The sequence below is a fragment of the Mercenaria mercenaria genome, chromosome 12 (assembly GCF_021730395.1).
Source record: "Mercenaria mercenaria strain notata chromosome 12, MADL_Memer_1, whole genome shotgun sequence".
NCBI lineage: Eukaryota > Metazoa > Mollusca > Bivalvia > Venerida > Veneridae > Mercenaria > Mercenaria mercenaria.
In genome coordinates this window covers 8,612,207-8,622,740 of record NC_069372.1, presented here as the reverse complement: position 1 = coordinate 8,622,740, position 10,534 = coordinate 8,612,207, and the positions used below count along the sequence as shown (strand labels likewise).

The 10,534-nt window shown below is 33.0% G+C and overlaps 1 protein-coding gene across 5 annotated transcripts; it reads left to right on the top strand.

Moving 5' to 3' along the window:
* The first annotated feature begins 1,944 nt into the window (after positions 1-1,944).
* LOC123554108 (uncharacterized) lies at positions 1,945-10,322 on the top strand. Of its 5 annotated transcripts, none has more exons than XM_053519143.1 (5): positions 1,945-2,103; positions 2,566-2,665; positions 3,170-3,219; positions 3,675-3,759; positions 4,373-10,322. In XM_053519143.1, exon 5 carries the CDS (start codon positions 7,923-7,925, stop codon positions 9,789-9,791), a length of 1,869 nt encoding a protein of 622 aa, XP_053375118.1. In that variant the 5' UTR covers positions 1,945-2,103; positions 2,566-2,665; positions 3,170-3,219; positions 3,675-3,759; positions 4,373-7,922; the 3' UTR covers positions 9,792-10,322. The 5 variants fall into 5 exon arrangements, with proteins under 5 accessions (XP_053375118.1, XP_053375119.1, XP_053375117.1 ...); XM_053519144.1 differs by having other exon boundaries at positions 3,170-3,229; XM_053519142.1 differs by having other exon boundaries at positions 3,170-3,268.
* The last annotated feature ends 212 nt before the right edge of the window (positions 10,323-10,534 follow it).

Sequence of the window (10,534 nt, the reverse complement as noted above, 5' to 3'; positions counted from 1 at the left end):
CCTTATTGACTTTTCTGAAGTGACAGAACAAGAGTATGACTTTCATGATTCAAAGGACAAAAGCGAAAACATTTAACATGAACCATTAATGCTATTACGAAGCGAAGCAAGATGTCGTTCGATAAATCAAAATCGTTTGCCTAAAAAAAGTTCCCCGGCTTGATGCTATAATTTCTTGTAAAAATAATTTATAGTCAGTGCACATCGTCTTCATTAATGTTAACTACTGTCTCAAGTGAATTGTGTACTCCTATGTTGTTTGATGTCTTGTTTCGTCTTTGTCGCAGCCATAATATGATCATTTGCCAAGAGAAGCAAAGGTCATTTATCTAGTTAGTGGGAGCATGATGTTCCTTTATGTGTATCAATGAAACGGCTAATCTTGTAATCACATACAGTCTACCTATAGTTAAAGATATATCAATCTCCAATAAATATGTGAACAGCCTTTGTCACAGGTCATATAAATGTAAACAAACACTGTTAACTTTACTGGTCGAAGAAAAAGTGAAAACTTTGTTGTTTCATTGAAAAATATTCTGATAATAGCTTGAGCGTAAATAAATAGAGATCCCGGCGACCATGTTTTTGGTCTAAATTGATATCTGTGTTTAATAAAATAAGTACCTGGTTTTCTAAAAAAAATTACCTTTACACACTTCAATTGAGGCTTTAAGCTACTAAAACCCATTTCAGACATAATCTTTGACAGCGATGCTGAGTTAGGTATTGATTGAACCGCATTTGACATTATGCTAATTTTCCAAGAACCTTATTTAAGTCATCGATCATTCCAAAGACCTTAGTAAAGCTGCATTGAATAGTTTTCGCTTTTGAAGATTCTTATCTTATGGCAAAAATTTCTTTTGCCGACATAATCTAAGAATTTATAAATAAATCTTCTAGTAAATTTACAGTATTATTGTAATTACTAAACAATTATCAAAATGTTGTCAAAACAAAACCAGTATAAGCGACTAATTTGTAAGTTCTTGATCCAAACTAGCTGAAATTGATAGTGAAACACTATTCATGTACAAAGGTTATCATGAATATTTTTAACTTCTTGACATATTTAATTTTTCAGAAGATCCTATTTCCACTTTGAACAAAAAATAATATGTTCTACAATTATATGAACTCGTGTATGCCAACTCAGTCAGGAAAATGGATATGCGTAAAACCTAATTTATTTCCTGGCTAAAACATCATTTTAAAATTGCAAGGCACCGAAAAATGTGAATTAAACTGATTGTTTCAGTCATGTATTGCAATTTCTGACAATGACAAAACCATAACGTTACCGTTATTTCAGAATTGCTGTTTCCTAAATAATCATTTGGATCGTCATCGTTAAAAATGTTCAATGGACCATATATATCATTATCAATTGTCTTTTACATCCATAGAGATCATCATGTTCAGATAGCAAACTGTTGCCTACCTCATGAAGAAAGACAAGGTTATCCGGATAGGAGATTAGGGAAAAGATACGCCTCACATGCGCATACCGACGCCATAATCTGACGTCATATTATTACGTCTTAGTGTATCCGCGATTTTTAATTTACATTATCTTTGAAAATATTGCAGTGATATCAATGGTAGGCTAGAAAAACTATCTTACATGTCTGCCTGAGTAAAGCAGTTGTTTTTCCAACACTCGGGACAGCGTGGATAAAAACCTCGCTAGCGCTCGGTTTTCCATTCCACTCTGTCCCGAGAGTTTGGGAAAACCGTGTCTTACACAGGCAGTCATATAAGGTCCTTATAATTTACCAACTGTCTTCTAATTCCTGTCCTGACCTACTGGTAATCAAGTTTCGAACTTGACCTCAAGGTATAAAGACGCCTTCTTAGCACCTGGTGTCACCGATTCAATAAATGACTTTTTTTAAACATTAAGAAGTAAAAATACTCCATTTGCATGAAATAAAGTAGACATAGTACTAGAGCCGATTTACGCAATCGAATACCGCCGGAAGTAGAACATTTATGTCAACACCGGTTTTGTATTTTCACGTGAAATCGGCCGAAAACTGAGAGGTTATCAACAAATTATAAGTTTACGGGTACCATGAGGATTTTTCATGCATTTAAACGGTAAGTATAATGTTTATGGATTATTCAATACAGTATGAAAGTAAACTGTTCCGCTTTAAATGGAAATTATGAAAGAAAAGTCGATAAGAAAATATTAACTTTCTACTTTCACTTTCATTGTCGCTTTTTAAATTGCCCAAAAATGTTCTTTCTATTAATTTGTTTTTTCTTGTTTTTTTGTTTGTAGATACATAACCCTATAGCAAATTATTGTGTGAAATGACAGCTTATTTAAAGCATCTGTGATTAACTGGGCCTAAGTTTACCGATTTTTCCTTTTAGGGTGATCTTTGACCTTATAATAGCTTATAGTCTGTTCTATGTATTTTAGCTGTAGTCAGAACAGAATGTAATTGAGATAAAATGAATTTTCAAAATAAACTGTTGCAAATTGTAGGAAAAGAATAACATCATATATTTATAATTATAAGTTATTGAAATATTATAGTTACCTCATTTCAGACAGAAGTACAAGCGAACAGATGACACATTAAAGTGGCTGCAGAAGCTTGAAAAGTTAGATAGAGCAGGGACAGTCAAAACTGTGGGATAATACTTCTATGTATTTTCTTTTTAAAGGCAATTTATACAGGATGGAAGGGTATCTCATACAATATTTTACAATTTACATGTAGTTTTATCTCTCTTTATGATGTTGAAACAAGTAAACAATTCAGTGACATCTAATTAACACTTGTAAACTATTGACAGTTGATATATATATTAGACAGCATTTGATAAAATGCAATTGCCTATCAATATTAAAAAGAGCAAACAGTTGACAATTAACAGGCAGGTCATTCTTTTAAATGACACCATAAATAAACTGTCATAATTTGTTTTTCTTCCAACTTCTGGATTTAGACTGGAAGCCATTCCAAACTATGAACTGGTAAATTATATATGGAGTCATGTAATGATTATGGATGGGATACATTATACTTTTATGGACAATAATAATTTGAAATAATGATATTTTTTTAAGGTTAAGGTGATTTTATAAAGATGGTGTTATGGTTTTTGCATGATGAGTCTTTTCACAGATTTTATCATTTATATATTTCAGGGTGTCCAGCATGTCTAGTCAGGTTGACAGAAGTGAAAGATGGTCTGATGGTACAATGATGTACAAATAATACTCTTTAACAACTTTAACATATCAAAGGTAATATAATGCCAGTTATTAAAATTACACTCCCATAAAAATTTAACAGATACACATTGTAAATGTAATTAAAAAGATTTTATGAAGTTTCATGAAGGATGGTACAGCCAACCATTTTGAATCAAGAAATTTTGACTTAGGTAAAGATATCTATTCAGACTCCTTAACTCTTAGCCTTTCATATGATACAGAGATAAAGAACTACTATTGTCGGCCACTAACCACGTTTCAAAGCTTTTAAACACAGTATAGCAATAACCATTTTGTTTAAATATCTTTAATGCAATGTTTTCTTGATATCTGTCACTTCATGTTTTCAATGGATTAGAGTCCTAATTTAATGTAAAGTCTGTAAATTTCAGTAATGGAAGTACAAAATTTGTAGAAAGTTGTTTCTTTATTTCAGTGTAAAATGTTCTGTGGATTCATATGATGAGAATGCCAATGTTGATCTGTATGACTTAATTAAACACAGATATTTATACCTTCAGGTAATTGTTTACAATATTCAAAGAGTTACAATGTAATTCAGTTATTGATTTGGCATATATCACTTCAAGAGGCTTGTGTAAAGTTTGTTTCACATGAGACCAAGGGTCAAGTATGATATATAAACTTTATACTTACAAAAAGAAATTATACAGTACCAAATAATTACAGACTTATGAATGTAACTTTCCAAATATCTTACATTTTCCTCCTAAAATTAATTAAAAAGGTAAACACAATTCTACTGTTATAAGCTTAAAAAGGTGAATGTAAGATATAACTTATGAAATGTCAAGTATAAGGTGTGTTATTTTCAAAGTATTTAAGATATAGAATAAAATATAGCCTGCCATCATAATATTCTAAAATACATAGTGTGTCATACATATATTTTAGGTCAAATAGTAAGGTCAAGTGAGTGACTTAGGGTCACTATTGGCCTCTTGATATATTCTATTTAAATGGGTCTGTCTTATGCATAAGATATGTTGAAGGTTTATTAATCCAGTAACACTTTTATTCTACCTGTTATTCAGAAATATACATATTTTGAATATTAAAGAGCTGCAGACACCTCGAATACAGAGTTACTACATTATGCATTTCTTTCTTCAGATATATACCTGTGAAATCTTCAGTGTCAGCGTTCGGCTATTGTTCAAGATCAGTGTCTGCAGCTTGCACAGTTTAGTATAGAAGAAGCTTCTGAATCAATTTTGTTACATATTTGCTGTTATTGTAGGACGCACATGTAGAGAGCAACAAGTCCTGTCCAACTGTGCATGTAAATGTGATTCAGAAACTTTGAGAATATGTAAACATTACACTGTTATAATTTACAAAATACTGTGTCTTGTAGTGTATCAGTACTGTTTTGTCTCAGTTTATAGCACAGTATGTTCACAAATCAAACTTAAGATCATAGTTATCAATATTATTAAAATCATTAATTATTTGTATGGTGACAAAATTTAATTTCATGCAATACCACAGTAAAACGTTTGATAATTTTCGTTTTTAAAGTTGTAAGTTTAAAGTTGGCATAAATTGTTTTTCTCCTTCATTAATCTAAAAAGTGATTGGTCATTATAATTGCAGTATCATTTTAGTGTGACAAAGTTTATATTGAACCGAAACGCTAATGTAAATTTTTGAACTATTCAATGCATTTTCTTCAGTCTTAAAACATATGTTTATCGTACATGTCATGGCCCATAACTCCTCCATATTACTTGTGTTTTGTCCTTTTTCGTTTCACTGAAGGATAGGTAGAAGTATTGCACATCCATTTTTTAGCATCCTGATTTTGTAAAGTGTTGTATGTAAGGTTTTATCTCGGAATTATGTCTCATCTAAAGGTGGGGAGAGGTATTGTTTATGCTTTCTCGTCTATCCGCATTAAGCCTGTCTGGCTTTAAGAGGACAAGTTGCTGGCCAGATTTTGATAAAACTTCACAGGACTGAACAGTACCAAGCATAGTGTTGTGTATATCGATTGCACGTTTCGTTTCGATGCACTAAATTGCAGCCAGAGCTAAAAGTAGAAAAATCTTGTCGGCTTTCACAGGTCAAAACTACTTAACAGATTTTGATGAAACTTCACAGGAGTGATCAGTATCAAGTATATTTTTGCATATCAGCGACACTGTCCATTTTGCTGCACAAAATAGTCGCCATAGCATAAAGGTATACATAGGTGGGAGACATGTTTTGTCATAAAAATACCTAAAACACCTTCCACTTTGTAAATGAAAAATGTATTAAACTTCTTACAATTGCAAACTGTAATAATCTGACATTAAATGCACAGTTACATAACTGCATTTGGCTTTTTTCATAATTATTGCCCTTTTCTTACCATAGCAATATTTTGTGTAACATGTTACCTCATTAAGCATCATACGATCATAAAGTTCTATGACTCAGAAATGTTAGCCCTTTTGTACTTGTCATGAGTATGTTTTCAGTATTTTATATTGTCATTACTTTTTGTTGTGCGAGTTTACGGAAATGAAGACTTAGTTGTCCAAATGGTGTGCCTGTGCCTGTCCTGATTTGTTTGTCTGGACAATATATTATTAATTAGTCTTCACGAAACTTTGCAGGTTAATTTCCTTAAGTTCCCTGTCAACTCTGATAGTGGCATGGTTACTTTAAAAGTGATGTCACCACTGTACTAGTCAAACGTTTTGTATTTCAGATTTTATATCACATTACAGGCTACTGGTCTTTAGCAGCCTTCATAAAACTTATAAAAAACTCATGAAAGTTTCCAATAATGTTGTATTTTGATTTGAACTGGCATTATTCGTTATAAGCGAACAACAACAACAATGGCGGTCGACGTTTAAAATTTGAAATTGTGGCGTGTAAAATTGCTCTAAAAAGTGGTAAAATGTGGTAAATCAGGGTTATTATGAACTGAATGTAACAATAACGAGTACATGGTATATCACGTATGTCAACGAAGCAGAATAGAAAACGTCAGAAGGTCCAAAAAGGTTCAAATTCAAGTGATACCGAGGATCCTGTGATAACAATGGCGGCCAGCGCCGATGTAAACAATAAAAAAGGATCGAAAAAGGGATCAAAACCACCTACCTCGGTACCAAATAGTGTTCCTCCAGGTGTAAAAACTGTGTCTAATTCCAAAACCAGTGCTAATTCTCCACTGAATTCTACCATGAGCCCGCATGCAGCATCGTTCGTGTTCCCCATGAGCAGTGTACCCCCGAACCCGTTTGGCGTGATCCAATCCCCATCAAGTAATCCAACACAACATTCGAATCAAGATCTTTCGTTAAAACTTGACAATGTTCTTAGCAAATTATCCAAACTTGAAACAATAGAATCACAACAAACACTGATTTTATCAAGACTCACTACCATAGAGGCAGACATTGCAACAAATAGATCACAAATATCTGAAACCAAATCACAAATCCAAGACGTTACTAACAGTCAAACATTCGTATGTGGTAGAGTTGATGATATGTTGAAAACAACTGACTCGCACGAGAAAAACTTGAAAAAACTACAGGGTGAGCTAAAAGTTTTGACAGAAGATAATAAAAAATTACATAAACAAAATAAACAGCTTCAGGAAGATGTAACTGATGTCCGTTGCCGTTCTATGAGAGACAATTTAGTAATGTTGGGTATCTCTGAGCATCCATTCTTGTTACAAGATTCGACTGGCGGTGCACCATCAGTTCCCCTACACCAACCTTCAGAGCCTTCTGGTGGCAGCAGCATGGACACTTCATCTTCAGCAACTGGCAGCCCAGCAACAACCCCTCTCATAACTACAGGGACTGGGACAGCCGCTACTGCAGGCAGTCCATCTGTATCGGATCCCACCACGGGCTCGTATGCAGCAGCGGCTGCCCCTGAAGATTGTGCTGAGAAAGTGTATGTGTTCTGTGAGAAAATACTTAAAATTACAAACGCCAGATCCCGTATTCATATTAACCGTGCACATCGTTCACCAACCAACCGAATCCCAGGAAAGACTAGGCCCATTATCTGTAACTTTGACACTGATTCGAAACAAGTGATAAAGCAAGCACTCAAAAATGTGTCTCTCAAATCTTCAAATTTTGCAGTCTTTGATCAGCTTCCAAAAGATGTTCAAGCCCGCAGGAAAGAACTCGTTCCGAAGATGGTACAAGCTCGTGCTGACGGACACACGGCCTATCTCGTCCGAGATAAGTTGTACATAAACAATGTACTTTATTGTCCTGACCCCGATCCCTCTTCTACGTAGGACGGGGGAGAAGAGTGTGAACTGACTATTTTATCTTGGAATGTCGAAGGGTTAAAAAACTGTCTTACTGATAATGATTTTATTGATTTTGTGTCAAGTTTTGATTTAATTTTTTGTAGTGAAACTTGGCAATGTAAATCTGATGTTTTTGAGCTTCAAGGCTACACGACTATCTCTGTACCTAGACCTGAGAGTATTTCAGTAAATCGAAGAAGTTTTAGAGGTCATGGCGGCGTTTGTTTATTTGTTAGAGATAAAATTTATCAAGGAATCAATGTATTAGAAAAGGATGATAGTGGTTTTATTTTGATTAAACTATCAAAAGGTTTCTTTCATCTTGAGCATGATATCTGTATTTGCTTTACCTATATACCACCTAACGATTCTGTATATTTTAGAATGCATGATGTTGGTTACTTTGAAGTATTAGAAAATTATGTAAGAAAATATAATGATTCATACAGAGTTTGTGTAATTGGCGATCTTAATGCCAGAACAGCAGATCGTTCAGATATTATTGAATCGAGTACTTTATTTGACAGATATGTGCAAACTATTGACACTAACTATGTGGAGTGCCCATTTGATTTATCTGACAGAAAAAGTGAAGATCATGTTTGTAATGCATCTGGTTTAAAGCTACTTGATATATGTCGTAGCTCTGATTTGAAAATTATAAATGGTCGTAAGGGTGACGATGCTGATATTGGCAGGTTTACTTTCCAGTCGACACTTGGTAGAAGTGTAATAGATTATGTAATAGCATCTTACCACTTATTCCCAATTATATCTGATTTTATTGTTCATGACAGTTTTACGTATTCTGCACATGTTCCAATTCAAGTCAACTTTAAAGTTGAATCTTCCAATAAAACTGATAATGTCAAATTGGATAATGTACAAAAGCTTGTATGGGATGTTAACAAAGTAGATGTTTATAATAACATATTGTTAAACGATTGTGACAAATTGAACGATATTGTTTCTCAAATCACGTCGTCAAATGTATCTATTAGTGATGGTGTAAAGTCTTTTGCAAACGAACTGTACAATATAGCATATCAGGTATTTGGTGTAAATAAAACTGTGTATTCAATATCGCATAATAGAAAGCATGAAAATCCGTGGTTCACGGGGGATTGTTATACCGCTAAGCATGAATTAAACAGGGCAAACAAAATATATCGTAAAACCAGGACAAATGAAAATTATTTTGTGGTTATCAATAAACGTAGATTTTATAGGAATGTTCAACGTAAAGCTAAATATGCATATGCACGTAAGCAAAGGTCTGAGTTACATATTGCATCAAAAAATAACCCCAAAAAGTTTTGGGATTTAGTACGTAAATACAAGAAAAAATGTAAAAATAATTCAAACCTGTCAGCGAATGACTTTTATGAGCATTTTAAGTCTCTATTTTCTGATAATGATGTCTTTATGGATCAAGATGTTGAAAGTACTATTAATGATGATACTTTAAATACCAATGTTGTAGAAATGCTAGATTGTGATTTTACTATCGAAGAAGTTGCTAAAGCTATTGGTACTTTGAAACGCCAAAAAAGTGCGGGGGTGGATATGTTAATTCCTGAAATATTTTTAGATTCGAAACATATTTTAGCCCCATTATTGTGTAAATTGTTTAACTTTATGTATACTAATTGTGTTTACCCAGAAAATTGGACAAAAGGTATTATTGTACCTGTACCAAAAAAGGGTGACTTGAACAATGTTGACAATTATCGGGGTATTATGTTAACTAGTATTTTCTCAAAGATATTTTCGCAAATTCTAGACACTAGAGCACGTACTTTTGTTGAAAATAATAATGTTTTAAGTGATTGCCAGTATGGATTCAGGCAGAAACGTAGTACTGTAGATTGTATATATGTATTGCAGTCATTATTAAATAGAGTTATTCGGCATGAAAAAAGGAGGTTATATTGTGCCTTTGTTGATTTCAAGAAGGCATTTGACCTAGTTTACAGAAATGGAATTTGGTTTAAACTGCTAAAGTATCAATTATCATCTAAATTTATAAACATGTTGAAAACAATATATCAATCTGTTAAATCATGTGTGCGATCAAATGGCAATATGTCCAATTATTTTGACAGTTACATGGGTGTTAAACAAGGTGAGACGTTATCTCCCTTACTGTTTATATTGTTTATTAATGATATTGAAGAAAATGTCAAAGATGTTAATGCTGATCTAGTAACGCTAGATGAGATGCAGATTTTTATGCTGCTTTTTTGCAGATGACACTGTGTTGTTTTCATATTCTTTAGCTGGTTTGCAGACGTTGCTTAATAAATTACATGTGTATTGTTCAAAATGGAACATTACTGTTAATACTTCTAAAACCGTAGCAATGGTTGCAAACAAGGAAATAGACTTGAAAACTTCGATGTATATTATAACAATGTTAAACTTAATGTTGTCAATAAATTTTGTTATTTAGGTATGATGTTATCAAGCAACGGAAGGTTTTATAATGCTCAGAGAACATTATCTGGCCAGGCATTACATGCTTTATTTACACTTAATTCTTTATTTGATGTAGTATCTATAGCTGTTTCTGAAAAATTGAAATTGTTCGATGCTATGATTTTACCAATTTTAAACTACGGTTGTGAAATATGGGGATTTCATAAAGCTCCAGATATTGAGAAAGTATATATTAAGTTTCTTAAACAAATATTACATGTTAGACAACAGACAACAAATGTTACTGTATATGCTGAACTTGGAAAAGTCCCCCTTGATATTATCAGAAAAGAGCGTATTCTTACGTACTGGTGTAAAATTGTTAATTCTCCAGATACTTTAGAGTATAAATGTTTATTAGATAGTAAACTGAAAAATGTTAGTAATTCATGGGCTTTAGATGTTAAGTCCCTACTTGATAATTTAGGTTTTGCATATTTATGGAACGAAATGGCTATTAATAAGCATCAATTAAATATTGTAATTGAAAGACTGTATTGTCAATATTATCAAGACTT

Excerpts from the sequence above, each read along its gene's own strand:
- LOC123554108 (XM_053519143.1), top strand. The coding sequence starts at position 7,923 with ATGCATGATGTTGGTTACTTTGAAGTATTAGAAAATTATGTAAGAAAA.